General features: G+C 36.6%; 3 protein-coding genes across 4 annotated transcripts; all 3 read right to left on the bottom strand.

The window, feature by feature from the left end:
• Window positions 1-139: 139 nt before the first annotated feature.
• On the bottom strand, window positions 140-18,150 carry LOC121744085 (cytochrome P450 734A5-like). The gene is made up of 8 exons (XM_042137557.1): window positions 17,867-18,150; window positions 4,461-4,741; window positions 3,866-4,065; window positions 3,105-3,647; window positions 2,563-2,713; window positions 1,212-1,388; window positions 562-704; window positions 140-487 (listed from the first exon to the last, which is right to left on the bottom strand). The coding sequence occupies exons 1-8, from the start codon at window positions 18,148-18,150 to the stop codon at window positions 380-382; spliced, it is 1,887 nt and encodes a 628-aa protein (XP_041993491.1). The 3' UTR covers window positions 140-379.
• Window positions 18,151-19,651: 1,501 nt separating this feature from the next.
• Window positions 19,652-20,368, bottom strand: LOC121744006 (protein MIZU-KUSSEI 1-like). Its single transcript, XM_042137475.1, has one exon. The coding sequence runs from the start codon at window positions 20,366-20,368 to the stop codon at window positions 19,652-19,654; it is 717 nt and encodes a 238-aa protein (XP_041993409.1).
• Window positions 20,369-21,865: 1,497 nt separating this feature from the next.
• On the bottom strand, window positions 21,866-25,731 carry LOC121796987 (mediator of RNA polymerase II transcription subunit 10b-like). Of its 2 annotated transcripts, none has more exons than XM_042195736.1 (5): window positions 25,420-25,731; window positions 25,130-25,210; window positions 24,923-25,025; window positions 23,150-23,239; window positions 21,866-22,065 (listed from the first exon to the last, which is right to left on the bottom strand). In XM_042195736.1, the coding sequence occupies exons 1-5, from the start codon at window positions 25,659-25,661 to the stop codon at window positions 22,006-22,008; spliced, it is 576 nt and encodes a 191-aa protein (XP_042051670.1). In that variant the 5' UTR covers window positions 25,662-25,731; the 3' UTR covers window positions 21,866-22,005. The 2 variants fall into 2 exon arrangements, with proteins under 2 accessions (XP_042051670.1, XP_042051674.1); XM_042195740.1 differs by lacking the exon at window positions 21,866-22,065 and adding an exon at window positions 22,091-22,940.
• Between the last annotated feature and the right edge of the window lie 138 nt (window positions 25,732-25,869).

Genomic DNA, 25,869 nt, shown 5'->3' with positions numbered 1-25,869 from the left:
TAAGGGCCTAATAAAACTAAAAATTATAAAAATACCTAATGAAATAAAACATTAGTACAAGGATCTAATGAGCCAAAAATTTGTACAAGGACCTAATGAAACAAAATTTGTTAGTATAAGAACCTGTACATATGTTTTGCCAAAAAATATCAACTCACAATCATTTTCTTTCTCCATCAAACTACCTAATAAGGCAGTATATATTAGCATAAGTAAGTGTGAACATTTATTTCTGCAAATGTATAGCGCTCTCATTTGAGAGAAAAAAGCAGAATTACAATTCCACAACAGGAAGCAAAGGCCCTAGAGCCAAATATAAAAACTTACCAAGCAAAAAACTACATAAGCCCATGTTAACTTGTGAGTAAAAATAGCTTCTTCAGTCGCCCCTTTTTACGAAAACTATCTGCAGACTTGAATCGAGCTGGAGAACGCAGTTATTTGCCTTTGGTTTCAGATTGCCTTCGGATCCTAGCTGCGGTCTTAACTGCAGTGACCAGTGCAAAAACTTTATAAAGTGATCGAATGGTAACACTTTATGTTTGGATCAGATTTGCAAACCTCGTAATGTTCAATCAATGCAGCAAACAATGATGAAATCCCGAGGATGGCTAGCTTTTGTCCCACACATGCACAAGTGCCAGACCCGAAAGGAAGAAATGCTTCGACTTCCTTTGCCACTTTTGCAACGGAGGAAGTATGTCCTGCATCCGACATAATCCAGCAGACACAGTAAACATCAAAACAATGTAAATCTATAACATAAAATTTTGGCTATTTTAGCCTGTTCCTCCTTCCCTTAAAATATTGAACATAAAATTTTGACAATGTAAACGCCAAAAAACGCATTTCCTCCATCCCTTAAAATATTGTCCATTTTGCTATTTTAGTCTGTTCCCCAAAACATTGCTCATTTCAATTTTGGCAACTACCCCACTACCACCCTTTAACCCCCTCTTTATAACAACTTGGTTCTATAAAAACCAAACATTCCACACACTTAAAAAGCATTTACAATTAAATACAATACTCCAACAATGAATGTGGCCCCCCTTTTGTCATTCATCTACACACTTATCTACCACTTATCAAAACCGAGCCATAAAGAAATGGCAATGTTTTAACAAGGAGGGGCTATTATTCTGAACCAATCTTGGATTAGAATCACCACAGTTGCTCCTGATTGTGAGGGGGCTTAAACTATATTTTACCTGTCAAAGTATTTTTTTGGTCAACGAGACATCTGACATTGGTACTTGCTAGAAATCGGCATGGATTGAATTCCGCAGCATTGCTCCCCCAGTTTGAACTATTCATTTGAACCAGCTGAACAGGTACGACAATAATAGCACCAGCAGGTATCACTGTACCATCTTTGAGTTTCAAATCTTCAAAAAGCACCAAAGAAATAAAAATTTAGCCACTGTATCTGAAGGAGAGATTACACAAACAAATGTCTAAGAGAATAACATTCTATAGAGTATGATTCTATACTTCAAGTAGTTTAAGATTTGAGTCTGATTTCCTTTTGATTTGTTACAGAGTTGTATTGGCATTGGACTCTTGATGCATTCATCTATATTTTGGGGGACGATCAAGAAGTAGAAGCATCCAAGGGATCAAAATAGTTGTGACCGGCAAGTGTCGTGAGATTAGGTGTTGGCCTTTCTCGGTTAGGGATTCGTCCCTTTCTTTAATAAATTTAAGTTGTTATCGTTTCTCTCAGACAAATCCCTTATACAGTTTGTGTGTGTTCTTTTTTCTTTCTATAGCATTGTATTGTATTAAGTCAGTTTCATCACATTATTCCAATTCGACCAATCTATCATCCGTCTTTCACTCTGTATCAGCCACATAAATCAAAACTGTAGGACAATAATAGGATAAAACTGCACCTATTCACTATAGCTGCTAAGGTTGTTGTTCCTTCTTCATTATTACTCCCTCAGCCCGCCATTAAATGTCAATTAAATGTTCACTTTTACTATTTTTTAGTAAATGGACCCCGCACTCTACTAACGCATTTAACACATATTTTACGAGGATAAAACTAATAATTCCTTCATCCTTGGTAAATTGACGTGTATTCCTTTGCGGGACGTCCTATGTTAATTGACTCATTTCCTCTTTTGTAAAAATGAACTCTTTGCTCTCTCTCTCTCTCATACTTTATTCTCTCTCAATTTAACTCACTAAACATCTTTTTCTTAATTTTTGTGCCAAAATAACAACCTGAGCTATCGGACAAAGGAGAATATAAAAGTAGGACTCACATTCCACTAACTTTTTCCACTCACTTTCCTTTAAATTTCTTAAAACCCATGCAGAGTCAAAGTGGGACATTTATTCATGGACGGATCGGGTATTTGTTGGAGTTGTAGCTAACAAGGATTGCATGAAATCGCTCTGAAAGGGCTAATGGATAAAGCTTTCTTCACGAATGGATTTACATACTCCATAATAAAAATTCTTTACTAATTACACTAGGAATTCCAATTATAAGTGAACCTATAGGCAGATTTTTATCTTTACAATTGAAGTCGTAAGGAAAAAAGTAATTACCGTGTTGGAGAGAGCATCTTTGCAACAGAGGTCCAGCTTGATGTAAACGGGCTGATTCATATACAACTGCCAAGAGATTGGGTGACATATCAAAATTCTGTTCATCTAGTCTTCTCCCAGTTTTTTGGTCAATAACTATATCCGAATGGATCTATCAAAAGTACATCATCAATCAAAGGCACTACCACTGATATGCAAAACTGGCATGGAATTCAATTGTCATGGAAGAGAAAAAAATGAAATAGAATCATGAAATTCAAAATGTAATCCAGTTTAACATCCAGGTAAAGAAGCTCATATGAGAATTCTTAAGCAATGCACTTATACAATTCAGCCATTCACAAGGGATGCATTATTTTAGCCTCAACTAAGAAGTACTCCATTTGTTCCCTCATAGTTGAGTCACTTCTTTTTGCACTCGTTCTGAACAAATCATAATAAATAGTTAGAGTGGAGAAAAAGTAAAGTAAGGAAGAGTGTTATCTACATTATTCTCTATACTTTCCCGTCATAATGGATTTTTTGTTTGTAAGATGAGGTACCTTTTCTTGTACGTCTGCACGTGTCACAAGCCTTGTCAAGATATTAGAAATAAGAGAAGCCATAGTGAGAGACCCGTGGAACATCAGACTTATTATTTCTCCACATGGCTCATGTTCCGTGTGACCGAGGGCATCAAACTCCCATAAGAATCCTGACTTGCGGTTTTGCCTGCACTCTGTTATAAGCTCCTGCATTAAGCACTTCAACTGAGCGCAAGAACCCTGATACATCCAAAAACCCCTTTTCCAGAAAGGCGTGACGCTATAAGATGCCCAAAAGCATGCGTCTTTAGCTATCGTCAGTAGCAGATCCTTAAAGAGAGTGACTTTGGGCCAATCCAAAAACATATCTCCAAATATTGTAGCTCCGAGGATGGTAGAAGGTAGATGAAGAGAAATTGTTTCAGTGTCCACAGCTCCATCGTGCCTTGCACTTTGAGCATTTTCTATAACACGAACCAATATCTGTTTAGGAATTGAAGTAGCTCTCTCAAGCAACGCACATCCAAGTTTCAGTTCTAATGACTTCCGCTGATGTTCAACCTACAGCAAAAGTGTGAAAAGTTCAACTTCAGAGCAGACTGTTGTTTTCGGCATAGAAAACATATCTATCAAGTAAGCTTCTAGACTAAACATGATAACATGGAAACGGGATCAAACACGGGGGGTGGATATAAGGCATAACTCACTTGTACTAACATGTACATGTACATGTACATCAACTAAAATGCTACTTGAAACACATCCAAAATATAACAAACCTTGTGAAATGAGGAGATAAAAAGGCTAGATCTTCCAAATGCGAGACGAAAGGCCCTCCCTGTCAAAGGCAGCTTATCCTCAGCCTTCAAAAGTACCTCTTTTATAATATCCATTTCCTCTACCGAGACCAATACTTGCGTAGGAGCTAGCCAAAGTTTCACAACGCCACCATATTTCTTATGCATCTTATCAAGCACATCTGAATCACAAGCAAACATGCAGTCCATCATATAAAGGAGCTCTTTATGCATAACACACAAACAGTTGTTCTGAATTTCAAATCATAATCTCTAATAAATACACTACAGTACTCCCTCCGTTTCCTAAAAAAAATCTTCATTTTTGCTCAGCTACTCTTCATTTTAAGAAATGAACCTCACAATCCACTATCATTAATTTCACTACTTTTTCTCCTCTTCTTTCTTACTTTACCAATTTTAAATTAAAATCCGTTTCTAATTATATTTTTAGGGAAAGGGGGGAAGTGTACAATTTAAAACATCATTAATCCCTTCCAAAACCAAACATGAATCTTCCGAAATTGCACAGATATATTCGAAATTAGCAATAACAAATAAGGAGGAAGAGAGAAACCGGGGAGATTGGAGGTGGAGATGAGGCAGGCGTGGCCGTAGAAGGAAGGGCAAGGCGGGCAGGGTATGAGGCGTGCCTTGCGCCATAACTGGAAAATCTTCTCTAGTTTTCCAAGCAAAAAGGAGGTTACGCCGATCAGTGATAGCCATAGGAAGGCATTGATCTCGCGTTCAAGGCTCCATAGTTCCCAAACATCGATCAAACAGAGATGGAGGGATGGGGATTTTGACAGACAGCCATGTAGTATGGTTTTAGTTGACTGTCCCTCTCTCGATTGTCGTCTTCCGAATAAATGTGTAACTTTTACTCTATTTTAAAAATCGAACCGGTGAGTGAACCGGCGAGACTACTGATTCACGGTTCAATCGGTCCGACCGGTTTAACTACTGATCGAACCGTTTTACCGTGCAAATATATATAATTAAATATACTCTTACAAAATATATTAAATTTAGTGAGTAATAATAGTACTCTCTCCGTACCATAATAGATGTCACACTTGGGAGGTGGCACTAGATTTTACAAGATGTTATTTTGTGTGTTAAGTGGTGAGAGAAAATATAATTTTATAATTGATGTGAGAAAGGACTTTTTCCAAAAGAGGAAATGTGATATCTTTTATGGGACCAACTAAAAAAGAAAATATGACGTCTATTATGAGACGGAAGGAGTAATATATAACAAAAAGATATATTAAAATTTGTATATAAATTAAATATGAAGAATATTTAAAATAAGTGAATTATAAAATTTACATAATAATTAAATACATAAATTATTAATTAGTGTAGTTAAAAAAGTAGTACAGATTATACATATATATAAATAGATAAAATTCATATTAATTCAAAAAAGTTTATGTGGTGAAATAATATTATAGACAATATATACAACTAAACACGAATTTTTAGTTAATTTGGATAAATATATACTATACGAGTGTTATTAGTTAAAATATAAAATTAAACGTGAATTATTATTAAGTTTGAAGTAATATTTAATAAACTATATTATATATATAATATTAAATGTTAGTTAAATTAATTATTTAGGTATTATTATACCAATAAAAATAAAATTTAGTGACTGATAATTAAAATTAAACATATCACAACTAACAATTATTTAAAAGTATAAAATTAAGATAAATTATTAATTTGTGTGGATAAAAAATTACAAGTTTAATGTATAAGAATAATTAATGTTCACAATATTTCATTCAAGTACACGTGGTGGAGTGGTAGATATGTTGGTATCTTACCTAGAGGTTTAGGGTTCAATCCCTACTAGTATCATATTTTGAAAACATTTTAAACATAAAAATCGGTTTCCGGTCCGACCGGTCGAATCTAGGGTTGGAACGGTACGGTATACGTGCTGAAATGGTCATACCGCATATCGTACCGTGCAGTATTACCAAAACCAAAATTTAGATATCGTTACAATATCGCTTTTGTCGATATACCGTGTTATTTGCGGTATATACCGTAAATTTACGGTATATACCGCAATTGCGGTATGACGCGGTATATACAAAATGCATACATGTACCGTACCTAAAACTGTCGGTACGGTATGATACCGTACCGAAAAGTACGGTATACCGAAAATTCGGTATTTTCGGTATTTTTTCAGTACGGTAAGTGCGGTATTTCGGTATATTTTCCCAGCCCTAGTCGAATCGGTCGGTTCTGATGGTTCAAGGCGGTCTGACATGCAAACGGTTTTTAGGGATGAACCGGACCGTACACTGCTTTTACTACACCGTGTCCCACAACCATTTGCACTCTTTCCTTTTTAGTTTATCACATAAGAATATATACTTTCTAATTTTAGAAACGTTTTTTCTCTCTGAGATTCATTCTCCACTAACAATACTTTAATCACTTTAATTCTTTTTTTTCTCTAACTCTCGTACTTTACTAATTTTGTATTAAAATTCGTGTTGAACCAAAGTGCATATTCTTTTGGAACGGAGGGAGTAATATTTTCTGATTTGTTCTGAATTTTTGTTTTTTAATTTTTATATTTTTATCAATATATAATTCATATTAAAATGGCACCGATGTGGAATACACTTCGCATATCATTACTTATGTGGCAAAATATGAAGTACTATGACATATTGTTAGCCAAATATATGGACTTTTCGCATTTTCTGAGGTTTCACATAAACTTCATTTTTTATAGTAATTTTAATACTTTCTTCGTCTCATCGAAATAGGCTAATTGGAAATTACACGGATTTTAATGCATAATTAGTAAAGTAAGAGAAAATGAGAAAAAAATTGTTGAAATAATGTAGTGAATGGTGGGGCCCATAGAGGATAAAGTATAAAAAGAGGAGAAAAATGGTTCCATAAATGGATATGGACTATTTCTATGAGACAGACGAAAAAGAAAATTTGGCATATTTCTATGGGACGGAGGGAGTATATGAACTATGAGTTTTTTTAATATTTTTTCCAATGAAAATTTCAATTAAAAGAAAATTATTTTGTGAATTGCTCTGATTTTACCCTTTCTGAATTACTTCTCCATCTCATAGAAATAAGCCGAATTTCCTCTTTCGTCCGTCACATAGAATTAGTCCATATTCATTTATAGAAACACTTCTCCTTCTTTTACTTTACATCCACTACACTATTTCACATAGTTATTAAACTTTGTTACTACTTATTTTCAAATTTTAGTGATTCTAATCAATTTTAAATAACTTTCTCAAATACAAATGAACGCTTAAAAATTAGTACTACTATAAAAGATATTAGTCAATTTCTCTAATTTTCTAATTTATTTTTAAATTTTTTACAACTATTAATTTCATTTATAAGACAAACATAAAACATTAAGACCATATATATTTTTCCATTCTAAATTGGACAATCAGTAAAATATTCTTTTAATAAACTTAAGTCTTAAAGAAACGAGGTATCACATCACAGAACATTTATACTCATGTTTCTGTGCTGACAAAAGATAGTGCTACCAATTTAGAGAGGCGAAAATAAACAACAACAATTAGAACAATCTCATAAGTCGGTCTGTTTTTGATAGATAAAAGGATCAAATCAAACTAATGTTATAAAATTATGTTCACATTTTTGGTTTAGAATGATATTTTAAAAATAAAAAATTGAAATTATTTTGACAATACTTTATTTAAAATCATATTTAATTAAAAACTTTATTGAAATATTATTTTATTTAAATATTGTTTGCTTAATATATAGTCCTCCATAACCAATTTTTTCTTTTTGATTTTTAGAAAAAATGAAAAATTTTCGATTCAGTTCATATTTATTTATAGAATTTCCAGTGTCAAATTAATGTATAACTTCAACCTGTTATATATAATTTCCAGTGTCAATTTAATGTATGACTTGAACCTATTATATAGAATTTCCCGTGTCAAATTAATGTATAACTTGAACCTGTTTGAATTTATAGAGTCTAATTAGATCTATTCGAATTTGGAAAAAAATAATTCATCCTAAACCCTAATATCCTTGCGTAACTGCTTAATAGTATCAATATATTCAAATCATTGGGCTTCTTATTATTTTTTAAGTCCAAATAATATTCAAATATAAGTAAATCTCATAAAACTTGGGTTGGGCCTAAATAGTGCACTCCATGATAAAACTGAGCCCAAATTCACTAGTTTTTTTCTCAAATAATTCTATAACTATGTTAGCTTAATTATATAACTACGTTAGCTTAATTTCAAGTCATCGTGCGAATTTCAAGTTACCTTGCGAATTTCAAGTCATTCTTTCACATACGCAATGCAAATTAAATATACATAAATTATAAATTATTAGAGTTTAGCCTTATATCTGTGGTGTGTCGAATGACTTCTCAGCTCAATTTACAATGTGCGGAATTTAGTTTCTACTTCCGTCCTTGGCTGCAAAGGACTTGTATCATCACCCTGCATTAAATTAATTTAACACGTTTCTTAGTTAACTAAGCAAATGTACGTGTTAATATTTTGGGTGAATGCAGAAATTCTAATAAATATAGACTAATAAAAATCCTTATACACTCACGCTAGTACAATCTTGATAAGAAAGAGCGAGTCATTTTCATGGAAGCCGTATTCGATCCCAAATTGCCACTGCAAAAAAATATAATGAATTAGGAGAAGATTATGTACTATGACACATATGAAGAAGGACATCTCAAATGTGTTCTGTCATAAAACAAGAATCAAAGTTAATTATAGGTAACTAAGTTCAATTTAAAGCATTAATCAACCTCTAATAATTATTAATTAAGAAACTTCAATCTATATTTACCAAAAAGAGAATGAAAAGAAGAAGAGTCAAAACGAGCTAGGGGCGTTTGAACTAAAGTGATTGTTGTATTTGTTGTATGAAGAAGAGTCCAGATGAGTTGGAGCCATTTTTGCCACTGCTATTTCTAGTTTTGCTCCCACAAACAACATTGCCTGCATTGTTATAAACATAATACTATAATATTAGTACTTGTTCGAAAAATAGAAAATTACTTTTTAGAAAATAAATAATACACTCAGAGTAAAGGTAGAAATGAGAACCACATCCATATAAAGACATGCCATCCTTTAGCAATTAATTTGATTAGTCATAAATGCTAATGATATACTACTACTATATACTAGCACATAAATACATAAAATTAAATAGAAGTAGTATTTTGTCATAGACAGGAAGAATTGCCCGAAAAAATATCTCTGCCACAAACTAAAAGGAAATGTGAGATCATAATTAATTTCTACATAGAAAATTAAATTAAAATTAAAAATCCAAAAAATGTTGAATATACTTACAATCCATAGGTAAGTAGAATCTATAGCAAAACTACTCGTAAGTCTCTCTGGATCTATAGCTCGAGTTTCCTTTTCCCAACTATTCTAATAATTATTATATACTATAAAAAAAGTTCTTATATACTCACGCGATTACAATCCTGATAACAAATACGAGCAGTGGCGGATCCAGAATTTTTGATTTAGAGATACGAAAATTATTACTTCAATAATATAGAACTTTCAAAATCTGAGTGATCAGTTTTCTTTTCTTTATTATTTCAAAATTACAATCTTTGCTTTTACTCCTATTTTTTATTCAAGAAACTTAATCATGTACATTAAAATAGATCAATGAAGATTTATTTTAGCTTTCGCAAAATGTGCTATCAAAACCATCTTTCGACTTATTTGAAAAAAAATCATCAATTATTTTTAAAAATAAAATAAAGACGTAATGCATTAGAAGAAAGATTGATTAAAATCTATATACTTTTTAAAAAGTATAATAAAAAAAGTCATAAAAGAGCTACAAATGAGTGCAAGAAAGAAGAGTGCCAAAGAATAAATCTAATCATATTAAACTAAAAGTAGAATTAAACAGAGTCATTAGAAGCTACAAAAGAAGTGTAAGAGAGAATAGACAAAAAAAACACAAATAAATTCACATAGGCTGTAAAGAAGGCCTCTACCGCTGGAGCATTAACATTACACTGATTTAATATGATTTTAATATAGTATATCAGTAGAATTTGGGGTACGGTTGTACCCCTTGCTCCTTACTTAGATCCGCAAGTGCATACGAGTCGAGCATGCAATTTTGAATCCCATATTGCCACTGCAAAAATATAAAATATTATTATTTCAATTAAATAATTTGTCGTGAGAAAAGAAAATATATGGAATTAGGAGAAGATTACTTACTATGACCAATATGGAGAAGGATATATGAAAGGTATTATATCGTAAAACAATCATCAAAGTTAATTATAGATAACTAAGTTCAGTTTAAAGTGTTAATTAATCTCTAATAATCATTAATTAAGAAACTTCTAGCTATAGTGATGCAGTTCTAGCAGTAGACGTCAGCGACGCTGAAAACGTGCCAAAAAATTCTAAGTCAGAATGATTTGAAATTCACACGGTGCTTGTGAATCGAGCTTAGAAATTCGTCAGTGATTATTAGCGATCGATTTTGGCCATATGACATCCACATATGATTTTTTTTCTGCTTCTATACAATTTCACCAAAAAAACCGTTATGAAAAATTGAAAACAAATCCAAACTATATGGTTTTAAAGTCACGGAACTAAACAAATCTCTAGCCCAAATTATTATATATAAAAAACAAACAAATGAAATGAAACAATAATATATTATTAGTTTGTCAATTCAATTAGCTTAATTATATAATGTATGCGTATTATTTTAGTAGATTTAACTTATTATACAAAAGTGGGCATATTATTGTGTACATGCATGAAAATATTTTATACAAGTAAAGTATGCATACGTATACGCGCACACACACTAGTATATTGGTATATATGTAACCATGGCTATAATAAAAATATAAGAGGAAGGATAATATTGTATTAATATATTATTATATAATATGCTTCTACGTGGCAAATTATAAGGCTACATGCAAAATATATATATGAGACATGCAATGATGCAACTTATAATATTAATTAGTTAAATAATTTGGATAAATTTCGATAATATAGCACATAGGTGGCAATATAAGTAATTCTTATGCTTAAATCTAGAGGAAGCAAAAAGATAAGAATTGAGTTCATTTTATTAATTTTGGGCAGAGAAAAAAAGGGACTTGCGTACTAATATGTAGACACATATTTGTTACGATGGAGGAGTTTTCATTTTGAGGAAAGAAAGGGGAGAGGCTAGAAGAGAAACATGAATAATGTCTTAAGAGAGAAAGTTGAGAGATAGACAGAAGAAAAGAAGTAAAAAGATTCAGTTTGGTTATCTTTATAAAAAGGTGAGTATAATTCAGATTTCTAATTTTATAAGTGTCAGGCGATTGATTACTATGCGTTAAATTAAAGTTAATATTTGAACTATATGATGAAATGTGATGGATATATGATTGGTATAAGGGAGTATATTTTAAAGGAATTATTTGATGAGAAATATGTAATTGTCTATCCATATGTTTTACATATGATATATTGAAAGTAGATGAATCATGTGATTAAAGAGGATCTGTGACGGTCTTGCCCTGAATCTGAAATTACAGAGGGATCTATGAGCCCAAATACAGAGGGATCTATGAGTCCAATTACAGAGGGACCTTCGAGTCATAGAGGAATCCCGGGCAGGTACCATGCTCGATTTGTCACAAAATAATAAATTGAACAAAGAGGCATATGCATATGGATGTGCAAATTGTTTATAATATTTAATGTTTATAGTTACATGTATTTTTTATAAAAGAATATGTTTGATAATTGTAGAATATGTTTGACAATTGTTGTAGAAATCATGGTATTAAATATGCCCGGTCAATGGATTTTGACCAAATAATAAATGTGACGAGACATTTAATTTTGTGAAATTAAATGACATAGCGTCGATCTACATTTTACGTAGATAAATGTAGTATATTCACTTTCTCAAATCCGATTTCCGGTGAGTGAGAAATAGTGGATTAAAGTTGGGCATAATTAGCTTTTAATTAAAGCTTGGAGTTGGAGCTTAGGGAATAATTAACTAGTGTTAATTATCCCACATTGGAGGATTAACACATCTTTTAATGTGTATAAATTAAGTGACTTTATGTTACTTAATAATTATAGTGGACCAAGATGGGTGAAAGAGCCCACACGCGCGCACACGCACGCGCCGCCGCCGCCACCGCCGCCCGCCCGTGCTCGTGCTCGCGGCCGCGGGCCGCGGGCCCCGATCTCGATCTCGATCTCGATCTTGGACTTGGACTTGGACTTGGACTTGGACTTGGCAATTGGTCTTTGGGTGGTCTTTGGGCTTGGGGCTTGGGGCTTGGCCCAAACTATTCTTTTTGGACCACCGCCGAGTCAGCAATCCAAGTGGCTTGACACGTCGTCAAGCGAGGCACAGTCACGGCTGCCACGTGAGAAATCCACACGCTCCACATGCGAAAGGCACACGCCTGCCACACGGTCGTAACCGACGTCGGTTACGAATCTGCCATGATGAGCCTTCATGGCTCGGTTGACCCTGCATGGTGGCTTGGCCTATAAATAGGCTAGCCATACCACTGCATTAGGACACACAATTCCAAGCATTCTCTGCATCATAAGCTCTCTCCCTCTCTGCATTGTCTTTCTGTCGAAGCTCTGCCCTCTCCTCCATCCAGTTCGCCGGAGCTCTACTGATTGCGGTGCTGCATCAAAAGAGACGTAGTCGTTTTACCTTTGGGGACGAAACGCCAAAACCGAAGAGCACTACCGGGGCGTATCTCGTCTTGCGGGAAGAGGCCTCCTCGACTCGGCTAAACATTCACGGTTTATTTGTTTCATTGTAATTCAGTTCAGTTTCGTTTCTTGTATTCCTTCTTTTGGGTTGTATTCCGCCCGGCTTTTATCTCTTGTAATCAATAGAACCAACAATCGCAAGACGAGATAACTTGCTTTTGAAGGGTTTTTGACCTCTAAACTGAACTTAAAATTTCGAAACTTAATACACCTTTGCTGGAGATGTCGACGGAATCCAACACCACCGCTGCCGCCACCACCGCCGCCATTCCTTCAACCATGGCGACCACTGGACCTGTCAACACGTCGTCGATTCCGACGATGATGCCCACTCCCGAGCGCTATCCTTCTTCCTCAACAACCCCTCGGGAGTTCGTTAACCCCCTTGGGCTCACTGGTGGATCCACTTCGAGTGGGTCGGTTGGTTCCACTTTGAGTAGTTCCTTCGGGTCCTTTAATGGATCTAGTGCTGGGGCCTTCGGGTCTCACACGGGTGTTGGGGCCTTCGGGTCTCACACGAATGCTGGGGCCTTCGGGTCTCATGCGGGTGCTAGTCCCTTCGGGGCTGGTACGACCATGGCGGGCGCTATGCCTAACGTGAATGGTGGGGGCTCTATGCCCAACCACGTTGTTGGCTCCTTCGGGGGCAACAGAATTGGTTCCTTCCAAGGACCAACTGCGGCACCTTTGACACCAAGAATGATGCCACCTGCCGAGAAGCCACCAAAGTTTGGAGGATCTGACTTCAAGCGGTGGTATCAAAAGATGTTGTTCTACTTGACAACATTGGGCGTCGCCAACTTCCTCACGGAGAACGAGCCGCCCGCGCCAAGCGACCAAGAGACTAGGCTCGAAGTCATGGCGGACTATGAAGCTTGGAGAAAAGGGGATTATCTATGTAAAAATTTTATTTTAAGTGCATTAGATGATAGCCTCTATAATGTATACTCCAATGTAACCACATCTAAACAAATGTGGGAAAACCTAGAAAAGAAGTATAGCATAGATAATGCTGCAGGGACGGAACAAGTTGTAGCATCCAAGTTTATGGACTACAAAATGGTCGACTCTCGACCCGTCATGGAGCAAGTCCAAGAGCTCCAAATGATCATCCACTCATTAGTGGCTGAAGGGATGACCTTGCCCGATAAATTCCTAAGGTGCACGATCATTGACAAGCTCCCTCCAAGTTGGAAGGACTTCAAGAGTTATCTCAAGCACAAGCGAAAGCAGATGACCCTTGAAGACTTGATCGTGAAGTTGCGCATCGAGGCCGACGTGCGCAAAAGTGATCAAAAGGCTAAGGGATTCGCCCCAAATGAAGCCATGGCCAATCTGTTGGAGCGGGGCGGACCCTCCAACAAACGCTCTCGCCCAAACCGTCCAAATGACAAAGGGAAGGGAAAGCAGCCTTCAAAGAAGTTTGAAGGCGACTGCTACAAGTGTGGCAAACCAGGCCACTTTGCTAAAGACTGCCGCAGCAAGAAGAAGAAGCCGGCTGCCCACGTCGTTGAGAAGGAGTTCAAGGACTGGGATGAGAACGACTTCATTGCTGTGGTCACTGAAGAGGTCAACCTTGTTAACAACAACAAGGGTGGCTGGTATATTGATACAGGTGCTACTGCACATGTTTGCGCAGATAGGAGTATGTTCTCCACCTACAACAACGTTGAAGGGAGAAAGATAAACATGGGGAATCAAGCCTCGTCTGAAATCCTCGGAGTTGGTGATGTAATCCTCAAGATGACGTCTGGCGTCTCAATCACCTTGAAGGATGCGCTGCACGTTCCGGACATCCGGAAGAACCTAGTTTCAGGATCAATACTAGTGAATAAGGGTTTTAAACTTGTATTTGAATCCGATAGGTTTGCATTGTATAAGTTTGGGAAGTCCCTCGGAAAAGGTTATGTAACCGACGGACTTTTCAAGCTTAGTGTAGCAACACTGCGTGTTCCAAAGCCACTGGCTAATAAGAATAAAGCATCTACTTCCTCTTATTTGATTGAGTCTTCAAATTTGTGGCATTGTAGATTGGGACATGTGAATTCAAAAGCTATTAAAAGATTAGTGAATTTAGATTTACTAAAGGCTAATGAATTGGATACCCAAGATAAATGTGAAATTTGTCTTGAAGCAAAAATGACTAAGCTGCCGTTTCACTCGGTTGAACGAAGCACAAAACCCCTTGAATTAATTCACACGGACGTATGTGATTTAAAGATGGTGCAAACAAGAGGTGGTAAAAAGTACTTTATCACTTTCATAGATGATTGCACAAGGTATTGCTACATTTATCTTTTAAGAAGTAAAGATGAAGCAATAGAAGCGTTCAAAAATTATAAGAACGAAGTTGAGAATCAACTTGGTTGTAAAATCAAAATGATTCGAAGCGATAGAGGAGGCGAATATGTAGCCCCGTTTGAGGAGTTATGCAACGCAAGTGGTATAATTCATCAAACAACTGCTCCATATTCACCACAATCTAATGGTGTTGCAGAACGCAAAAATCGAACTCTAAAAGAGATGATGAATGCACTGCTTCTAACTTCAGGATTACCACATAACATGTGGGGGGAAGCTGTTTTGACAGCCAACTATATCTTGAATAAGACCCCTCTCAAAGGAAAAGATGTCACTCCTTATGAGTTGTGGAAGGGAAGGAAGTCATCCTACAAATACCTCAAAGTGTGGGGGTGTTTGGCAAAGGTGATGGTTCCTCCGCCCAAAGAAGTTACAATCGGACCTAAGACGGTTGATTGCATCTTCATTGGATATGCACTTAACAGTAGTGCATATCGATTTGTTGTTCACAAGTCTGAAATATCGACTATCACAGTAGGAACAACAATTGAGTCGAGGAATGCTGTATTTCTCGAAAATACATTTCCTTGCAAAGACAAGGAAAAAGTCTCAACCAATTCTGAGACAAGAATTGAAGAAGCCACTAGTTCTAAACAAGTGGAAGAAGAAGCCACTAGTTCTAAATCAGCAGATGCGGAACCTGAATCGCGCAAGCGTGCAAGGCCCGATCCAAAAGATACAGTACTAAGATATTGGTCTAGCCGATGTAATTCTTGGAATGAAGATTCTAAGAACGAATGATGGAATCATCTTAACACAATCACATTATGTTGAGAAGATATTGAATAAATTTAAAGCCTATGATGGCGCGCCGGTTAAGACTCCAATTGAACTCGACGTTCACTTGAGCAAAAACAAAGGCGAGCCCGTTGCACAAGAAGAGTATACACGGGTCATCGGGTGCATTATGTACTTGACTAATTGCACTCGACCTGACATTGCTTGTGCCGTGAACAAGTTGAGTCGTTACACGAGCAATCCAAGCAAAGAGCATTGGAGAGCTCTTGTGAGGGTTTTGAGATATTTAAAACACACTCAAAATCTTGGGCTACACTTCTCGAGATACCCCCCGGTACTTGAAGGATACTGTGATGCCAATTGGATATCCGATAATAGAGACTCACTTTCAACAAGTGGATATGTCTTTACTATTGGGGGTGGTGCTGTATCGTGGAAATCCACAAAACAGACCTGTATAGCCCGATCAACAATGGAATCGGAGTTCATTGCCTTGGATAAGGCTGGTGAGGAAGCCGAGTGGCTTAAGAACTTCCTTGAAGACATTTCATGTTGGTCTAAGCCAGTGCCACCAGTGCTGATCCACTGCGATAGCCAAGCAGCTATTGGAAGGGCAAACAATGGCTTCTATAACGGTAAGTCTCGACATATACGTAGATGACATAACACCGTGAGACATTTGATCACAACAGGGGTGATTACAATTGACTATGTGAAGTCAATAGATAATCTAGCGGATCCGCTAACCAAAGGGTTAAACCGTGATCAAATGAATAAGTTGCTAGAGGGAATGGGTTTGAAATCCACAAACTAAAGAACTATCATAGTGGTAACCCAACCATGATGACTGGAGATCCCAAGAACTTGGTTCAAAGGGACAACTAAGCTATGAGAGTTCATGAGAAACACTCAACTATATCTATTCCCTAGAGAACAATAGAGTGTTGGAGAGCTTGCCTAGTGGTAAAGGCTAAGTCTATGACTTTTAATGGTTCTTAAGGATCTCAAAGAGATGGAATTCTCAAAGAGACCAAGTATGGCAAGGTACTTGACTAAGAATCACCTATGTAAGTGCGAAGTGTGGTCGCTTCATAAAAAATGCACTTATGAATCCAAAGTGGTGTCCAAGACCGCAATGGACACAAAACGTGAGAACGGATGAGGTTGAGGTGTTTAAGCGTTAACACCATTGTCTCGGTGCACGCCGTGGGGGATTAGTTCAAAGCATCGCGCTACTAAGCCGCCTATGTATCCGATGGTGTCGACTATGGAGGGTTCAAAGTCAACAACTACCTATCCTTATGCTTATATACCTCTCGAGGGTTGAGCTTGTGTCTGCATGCATATGCATTCGGCTATTTCCACTCATGTGGGGGATTGTAGAAATCATGGTATTAAATATGTCCGGTCAATGGATTTTGACCAAATAATAAATGTGACGAGACATTTAATTTTTTGAAATTAAATGACATAGCGTCGATCTACATTTTACGTAGATAAATGTAGTATATTCACTTTCTCAAATCCGATTTCCGGTGAGTGAGAAATAGTGGATTAAAGTTGGGCATAATTAGCTTTTAATTAAAGCTTGGAGTTGGAGCTTAGGGAATAATTAACTAGTGTTAATTATCCCACTTATATAGATTAGATGGGATCTTCACCAAGTCGACGTGGGATAGAATTTAGAGAATTTAACACGCCCCCTCACGTGTGGGCCGGAAAGGACATCGGTCTTCCATCAAATGGGTAGGCAATGCAAGAGAAACCATCATCGATGTGGGCCGGAAAGGACATCGGTCTTCCACTCGTGAGGTAGATAAGAGATAAAGACAAAATCATCATCGACTTGGGCCCGCTCTGATACCATATTAGAAATGTCACTCACCCCTTAAAAGGCCTCATAAGGGGGAGGGTTATCCACACTTATATAGATTAGATGAGATCTTCACCAAGTCGATGTGGGATAGAATTTAGAGAATTTAACAGAACTTCTATATTTCCTCGCTTGCTCTTCCAAGCGAATTGCTCAACATACTCGCGTTGCGCACAAAAGTTCCCGTCGGACGGTTGAAGTTGTAGATGTTGCAGATGCGATCCCAGAACTGCCTCCCACTTTAGTTCGTGCTGATGGCTACATCTTTTTGACACTGAAACATAGGCCTCAAACATTTTCTCAACCTCGCCCGTACACTGCATTGGGATCACCGCGATCGCAACCGACATTGAGGGGGTTGCCATCAGAAATTTGGGACAACGGCTGCGTCGAACCAGAGCCAGAGCCGGATTCAGGCGTCCACCCGTGTTGCTCATCAGCGACATTTTGCATATCCACTGAGTAAGATTGGTAGCCACTCGGAATTCCCGAGTCTTGGATAGTAGGAGCAGCCAAAAACCCGTATCCGGCTAGTCGGATGACAGACTCTCAAAAGTCAAACCAATTGTGATTCCAACCGCAGGACATGTTTGCAACACAGAGTGTTTGAGAATTTGAGAGAGAAAATGAGATTGAGAGAGTTGTTTGGTGTGATTTTTTTGGATGAAATGGGGTTATTCATAGATGAAAAATGTGAATTTTAGAGGAAAAAATGAAAAAATAAATTAAGTGGGGAAAAAAGGATATATTTTATTGGGAAGTGATTTTGCATTTTTTGAATAAAAAAAAACATTTTTTGCAACGGCTATAATGAAGCCTTGTCGCGGGGGCGCGATTGAGCTTCACCGCCCAATGTGGGCGCGCCACGTCGCCTAGGCGCGTGTGTCCGTCAGAAGGGACGGAGCTCTTAGCTAAGAGCAGTGATGTGTCGTCGGCACGAGCACAACGATGAGCAGCTCTTTTGCCATGCCGTATGCACGACTCCACTCGTCCGATCGGCACCCATTGGGGATGCTCTTATAATAAATTTACTATTTTAGACCCATATATAATATTGTTTCTTATTTTAAATAAATATTTCATAATTTGAAGAAAAAATGGGCTATGCATAGCACGGGTGTGACACTAGTATTAATAAAGAGAGAGAAGATAGAATTTTTTTTTCAAAATAAGTGGACATTTTTTAATGGAATAAAGCAAAAAAGAAAATGGCCATCTTAAATGGGGTAAATGAAGTATTATAAATGAAAGTATTGTGAAAATAAGATGGAATGGAGGGAGTATCATAAATGAACTACTCCCCCGTCCCATAATAGGAGTCACATTTGGTGTGGGCACATATTTTAAGAAATGTATAAAATAGTTTGTTAGAAAGAGTAGTGGAATATTAGGTTCACTTTTTTATATTGATTTTATAATAGAATGCGGGTGAAGTGAGTTAGTGGAACATGAGACCTACTTACCATTTACGGTAAAAGTGACATGTGACTCTTATTGTGGGACATGACCGAAATGACAAAATGTGACTCTTATTGTGGGACATGATCGAAATGACAAAATGTGACTCTTATTGTGGGACGGAGGGAGTATTTAGTATTGCGAAAATTATATTTTTGGTGAGAATGTGATAATATCACAAAACGTAAGCATACAATCATCATACATATACTACACGAAGAAATACATCGATGGCGTTTGATTCGTTAAACAATATAATAGTAAGATACAATAAGAGATAATCACAAGATACATTATCAAAGTTAGATTATCAAAGTTAGATTATTCATGGGATATAATCTAATCTCGTAATTAGGCAGGCCGATCAAGATACATTATTATAGGACGAGAAAAAAGCAACCAAAAGTCAAGGCCTATAGTGATGACAATCAAATTAGGTTTCACTAATGTATACAAATAAATTACATAAAAGATTAATAAATAAGTAATTCAAACTCTAACAAAGAAGATACTAAGCTCAGGTCCACTATTTCCATCAGGATTCATCATATAGTAGGTCTCAGAGTCCCTGGACCCCACCACCCTCTCAAAGTGGGCCCTCATGTACGTCATCTCCCCCTCCGCCACCGCCGCGCCGCCCTCCACCGGCAGCACCCCAGCCCCCATCGACACCGCATGGAGCAATTGCATGACCTTCAAGTCATCCTCAGTTGGCTCCCTCTTCACCGCATACCCCACTTTCTTCCCATTGCAATACATGCTCCATATGGGCTCGTCCACCAGCTTGATCTTCTCCGAGGGGCTCTTCTCGCTCTCGAGGGCGATCCGCACGAGCCCGAGCCCCATGTCCTGGAGCAACTTCCCCGTCTGAAGGGACAGCTCCAAGACCAGCATGGGGAGGCACCTCGGGTGCTCCTGGATCGCCAGGTTCACCCGAGACTTGCGGTGCCCGAATAGGGTCCCGCTCATCTGCCTCCCCCCGTGCATGTGGCCGTCGTGGGTCCGCCCCGTGTGGGCGGGCCCTGGCATCTTGCACGGGGGGTTGATCACGGGAAAGGACCGGAAGACCGACCTGAACCGTTTGAGGAGCTTGGTGGATTTAGAGGGGTTTTTCTTGTGGGAGGGCGCCTCGAGGGGCCGGGGCGGGGATTGGGCCGGGTTCGGGGACCGTGTCGGGGTCGAGGCCTTGTGTTTGGGTGTTGGCATGTTACAAATATTTTGTTGTGTATGAGATCAAATTCTATGATATATATTGTGTGGGTTTTGATGCATTTGTGGTGGAAGTGTACATGGAGATATCAACTATAGTGGGAAGCACGATTATTTTGCTAAGGTTGGTTTACTTGTTTTATTTAATTAGAGTTTGGTACGTTTCAGTTGTTAGGTTGATAAGTAATTAAACTGTTTTCTACTGTTTGACTTATTTTTGGAAAGAGTTACATGAATTGACCTTATTAGATACTGTTGGGTAAGCCTTGCACTTTAATTCATTCCTGAATTTCTTCTTTAGTGTACTATATAATTTTCTGGGTTTTTCTTCCGAGTTCAAACACCTACAAATTTAATACATAGGTGGTGTTCGGTTTTCCAGATAAAATAGTATCAAGATGTAATTTAGGATTGAGTTGTGAGATTATTTTATTTGGAGGGAGTTAGCTATAACTAGTTATCCATGATTATCCACCTAGAATTAAATTGTGGTATTGAATTTCATGAACGAAACACACTACATATTTAATCCAGAGATACAATCTTGCAAACCGAACACCCTCGTATTGGATGACTCAAACTCTAATCTAATGCTAATTAAAAATAAAACATTTTATCAACTTAATTATGTTTAGTACTATGATACTCGAGCCAAAAAAACGAAAATTTAGATATAAACCTATCCAGGCTTATACTTAGATTAAAAAACAAGAAAAAAACTGATATATTTTCCTCATATACATGTAATTACTCGTCCATGCACAAACATTACATCACTTTGTAATGTGGTTGTTTGGTTCCCTACTTAAAACATAAATATATATTCCGACCAAGAGAAATAATTTTATTATTTTATTTTGTTTTGGGTCGTCCATTGAGATCAATCTTTATTCATTCATGCTAATGAGGTGCATCTTATTTTTCACTAATAATGCTTCAATCACTCTTTTTTTTCAATCTCTTAGCTTATCAATTTTGTATTAAAACTATTTCTTCCACAAATATTACTCCCTCCGTCCCACAAGATTATAAACTTTTAATTGGACACAAATTTTAATGCACAATTGGTAAAATAAGAGAGTGATAGAAAAAAACTAATTAAAATATTGTTAGTGAAAAATAAGATTTACCTTATTAGAGAGAAAATAGTTTTCAAAATTAGAAACTGCATATTTTTGTTTGAATGATTAAAAATTAAAGAGTGCATACTCTTATGAGAGGTAGAGATTTTTTTAGATAGAGATAGAATATGTATTCTTTTAATAAATTATAGTATAGGACTGCATGATACAACTGGTCGAAATATAAAAAATGAGAAAAGAAAGAAAAGTCTAAACAAGTTGAATCTTTAGAAAAATGAATATATACTACAAAATAATAAATAAATATTTAATTTGGTTAAATTTCTAGGAATTTTAAGCCCATGTCATATTTACAAATTTTCTAGAAAGCAACCTTTACACTTGACGGCATGACCTGGTATTCCTTAAAACATTTCATAATAATCAGTAAAGTTTCTATTAAGCTTAGCGACTGAAAATAGATACATTATATCGCAATACATTTCATACAAGTTTAAGTGATACTGTATCTCATTTATATGCCCAAACATAAACATCAAGGTAGATTCTATCTTAACTTTTGGAATCTCCATTTGGAAGCATATTTTGGGTTTGAGCCAATCGTTTGGCCTCCTGCACAAACACGAGTTTTAATACGAAATTAGTAAAGTATAGGAGAAAAATAGAAAGAAACAGTGATTAATGTATTGTTAATGGAGAATGAGGTCCACCTCATAAAAGAACAAAAACTTACCAAAAATGAAAGTGGACTAATTTTGTGAGGCAGACCAAAATAGAAAAAAAAAAAAAAAAAAGAGAGAGAGATAGACTATTTGATACAGATATGCATATCGCAGGATATGCATACTTAGTTAAGTTTAGTTAGGATTTATTATTATTATTTAAATTAAGTTTATTAGGATTTATTATTATTTAAATTAGGATTAGGTTTGTTGCTATATTTTCTCACTTGTAACGTCGCCTCCTTGACTTGACTCCTCCGAACTCCTACTATGGCTGAGGCTAACTCCGACTTGAGCTAAGGACTGAAGAATAGTTGTATGGCCACTCACGAGCTGTAAGCTCCTTAGAGGTAAGTTACATGTCTGTTATCAAAGAAAGAACAAGAACAAGAACAAGGAAGAGTTCAAGACAACAAGCTATCTCCTCTAGTACGTTCTGTCCTCTCACGGAGAGTCCATCTCTTGCCCATGGTGAGTTAGAGGAGAGTTACACTAACAGTTAGAAATAAGAGGATTAACTTTGTCTTGTGTCTCCGAAAGAAATGTAGAAACTTTCAACGTAGACCCGGGGACAAATCTTTGTTTCTTGTATTTCTTTCATTAGTTAATTCTATCCATTCAGATATTTTCCGTTCCTGTTCTTTCAATTCTTTATTTCCAGTATATGTTCTTGTTCATATGTCTCCGGCCTTTACTCTTATCACTATTGTTTGGGGGCCGAGGGAGTAGTTAGTTGCTCAGGCCTTGTCATCACAAAATGCATTCCTAAGCGCAAAAAGAACATGCCTAAGCTATATCGAAACATAAAAGATCAAATGAAGAAAAAGAGACAAGGATAAACATTGCTGCAGCATGCATTGTCATATAAGAAATACAATCTATAAAAGAACATAAAATGTAGAGGAAGCCATAATATAGCAAATATGACTGGTTTAACCTGTAACGAAAGAGAAAACAAGAGTCTAAAAACTTACGGCTGCAGATGCTGCTCGTATCTCCCTATAAGTTTCAACTTCATCAGGAAATACCTGCTCCAGTTCTTCAAGGAGATGTCTTCGCAGGCCCTACATCATTAAAAGAGAATATAAGTTGCTAAAATTTCAAAGATTCAACTCCTACCATCACGAAGCAATACAATGAAATAAGTGCAAAGTGAGCACTAAGGGAAGAATGCGTATTGACTAGGAGTCCAAACCAATTGCCTAGGTTGATCATTCTCTAACAATTTGAATGCTTGTTCCAATATCTAGCCATACTTCTTCAAAAACAACTGGTTCAGAACTGACCACTGAACACTGCCAAGACCTTGCTCAGGTCTATTGAATACCATCTTTAGAAAAGACATAGCTCAAACACTCAACCAAGAACCATAATTATGTTTATTCCAATTAACTACGATATAGTTCTATTGCATAATCTGCAGCACCAACTACAAATGTTCCAAATGATCTTACCATTTAAAAGTGTAATTTGAAATGTCACCAAGAAATCAACAGAAGCTTCGATACATAGATCATTCATAATAGGCTAAAATATTATCCCCATGTTGGTGAGATGAGAGGGCATCAGTACAAACTATAATGTCCAGAATGATCAGATTGTAATTTTAGGTGCATTTTCATGTGAATTAAATATGCCGTAAATCTAACTCGCAAAAAAAGCTCCATTAAGCTCAACCAACATGGAGGAAAAGAAAAGAGACAATCTAGAGGTCCTTCCCTTTTAGCATATCACCTTTTATTACAACATGTTAATCTTGCCACGAAGACATCTACCATGTCTTTAAGACTAAAAACTAGTAGTACATGGGAAAACATATAATGCAAGTTATCTAAGTTCCCGTACAGACACAACATCCTCTGTATTAGGATTATGCCCCACTTGCTGAAGTTAAAAAATTCAGTTTGATTTGGAATAAATGTCATCCTAATGAAGTTCAAAAATCCCTAACTCAATAAAAAATTCCAGCAATTGCTTAAGGCAGCTTCTAGAGCACCAAGCAAACATGTGATTAGTCCAAACCATCCTATCTATGGGGTCAAAACATATTATAAAGTCTAAACCAATGTTCCCACCTTCCTGACTATTCAAATTGTTTATTGCAGAATCTGATAGTTTGCAAAATCGATTAAATAATAATCAAAGAAAAATTAGCATATTCTGGTTTGAGTCTATCAGATAAAATTTGTGTTTCTGGAGGTGTGGGGGAGGTCATCAGCAACCGTTCCTGAATTCCCGATACTTCATTATGATCTGTTTCTTAAAATGCAAAATCATGCAATTCACCAGAACAGATCTTTACTCCTCATTCTTCGAACAGATTGAGTTTGGAAACTCAAAATATAAACTTATCATACAATCTTGGCTTAGGATTTAACATTACAATCACTTATACTAGGATTATCAGATCTATACCCCATTCCCACAATCATATTAGACATTAGCCCCCACAGGTTAAATTGGAATAGACAGCTCTTTGCATAAACAACTTTTTTTGCATTAAGGGGACAATTCAAGAAAAAACATGCACGCAGATAAAGGAAGAAACTACATTAATAAGATGTCCATAGTTTTTATTTTGCTGATGAAAATGCTACAGAAGTTATTTGCATCCATGATTCCTGATGCATATCCATATTCAGACAGAATGTGTACCATTAAACACAATACATGTAAAATAAATATGCAAAATAAAAACAAACGCACATCAAAATAATAAATGTATTATTGTGCAAATGAAGACCAACCTTGAAGGCATCTGTTTTCCCTTTAGTAATCTGGTTCTTGGCAATGCATCCATTCAACATATCCCGTGTGAACTCATCAGGATTCTTCCCATCATCTATCAAACTATATTACAATTCGTGGATCCAGAAGAGGCACAATTATTAGAAAATCTAGTAAAAACCAGCTTTATCAATCATTAAAAAGAAGAAGGAAAAAGAGGGTCTTACTTTAGAACCTCCATGGGCACCTGAATGTTACACTTCTCTGCTAATCTCGTCATATTATCCAATTCCAACACTAGATTATTCCTAAACCACAGGAAATAGAGCCAATCACAGAAAAATCTATGGAAAACAAATTAATCATGATCAATAATAAGATTTTAACAGGAATTAGTTTCAAGCATCAATTGACCAAATAGTACCCAACAACAGCAAACCCTAGAATCCCTAATCCCCAAAAAGTACTAGTACTACTAATTGAAAAAATGGAAGTGGAAATTGAAGGAGGAAATTACATGCGCTGGAGGAGAGGGAGTTGGGAAGCAACATTGTAGGAGGAGACGGTGAGGTAGAGCTGATGGAGGAGGGCGAGAGTTTTCTGGATTGAATTTATAACTTGAGTTAAATTCTGTTTAGGATCGTCAACTGAGGTTGCGGCGGCGGTGGCTGAAGAATCCATAGGCGACGCAGCGGTTGATTGCGAGACCATAATGTTGTTTCCGCCGCCGCCTGTGGTGGTTGCCGGCGATGAATCCATATTCCTCGAAACTCTGATGGATTTTTCTTGAGAGGAAGTCTATAGTGATTTGTAAAACTCAGTCACAACCGATAATATTACCATACAGAAAACAATAATATTGTCAATTTATGCAAGATCAATTATGTAAACTAGGGCTGGGAAACATATCCAAATACCGAAATACCGGCCATATCATACCGAAAAAATATCAAAAATACCGAATTTT

This window comes from Salvia splendens, chromosome 1 (genome assembly GCF_004379255.2).
Source record: "Salvia splendens isolate huo1 chromosome 1, SspV2, whole genome shotgun sequence".
Taxonomy (NCBI): domain Eukaryota; kingdom Viridiplantae; phylum Streptophyta; class Magnoliopsida; order Lamiales; family Lamiaceae; genus Salvia; species Salvia splendens.
Note: the sequence above shows the minus strand (reverse complement) of the source record. Positions and strands in the feature narration are given on the sequence as shown.

Excerpts from the sequence above, each read along its gene's own strand:
- LOC121796987 (XM_042195736.1), bottom strand. The coding sequence starts at position 25,661 with ATGGATTCATCGCCGGCAACCACCACAGGCGGCGGCGGAAACAACATT. Across the intron at positions 25,211-25,419 it reads CTCCCTCTCCTCCAGCGCAT|GAATAATCTAGTGTTGGAAT; the intron begins GTAATTTCCTCC and ends CCTGTGGTTTAG. Across the intron at positions 25,026-25,129 it reads GTGCCCATGGAGGTTCTAAA|TTTGATAGATGATGGGAAGA; the intron begins GTAAGACCCTCT and ends ATTGTAATATAG.
- LOC121744006 (XM_042137475.1), bottom strand. The coding sequence starts at position 20,368 with ATGCCAACACCCAAACACAAGGCCTCGACCCCGACACGGTCCCCGAAC.
- LOC121744085 (XM_042137557.1), bottom strand. The coding sequence starts at position 18,150 with ATGTCGCTGATGAGCAACACGGGTGGACGCCTGAATCCGGCTCTGGCT. Across the intron at positions 4,066-4,460 it reads CTCCACCTCCAATCTCCCCG|ATGTGCTTGATAAGATGCAT; the intron begins GTTTCTCTCTTC and ends CTTGTGATTCAG. Across the intron at positions 3,648-3,865 it reads TTATCTCCTCATTTCACAAG|GTTGAACATCAGCGGAAGTC; the intron begins GTTTGTTATATT and ends CTTTTGCTGTAG.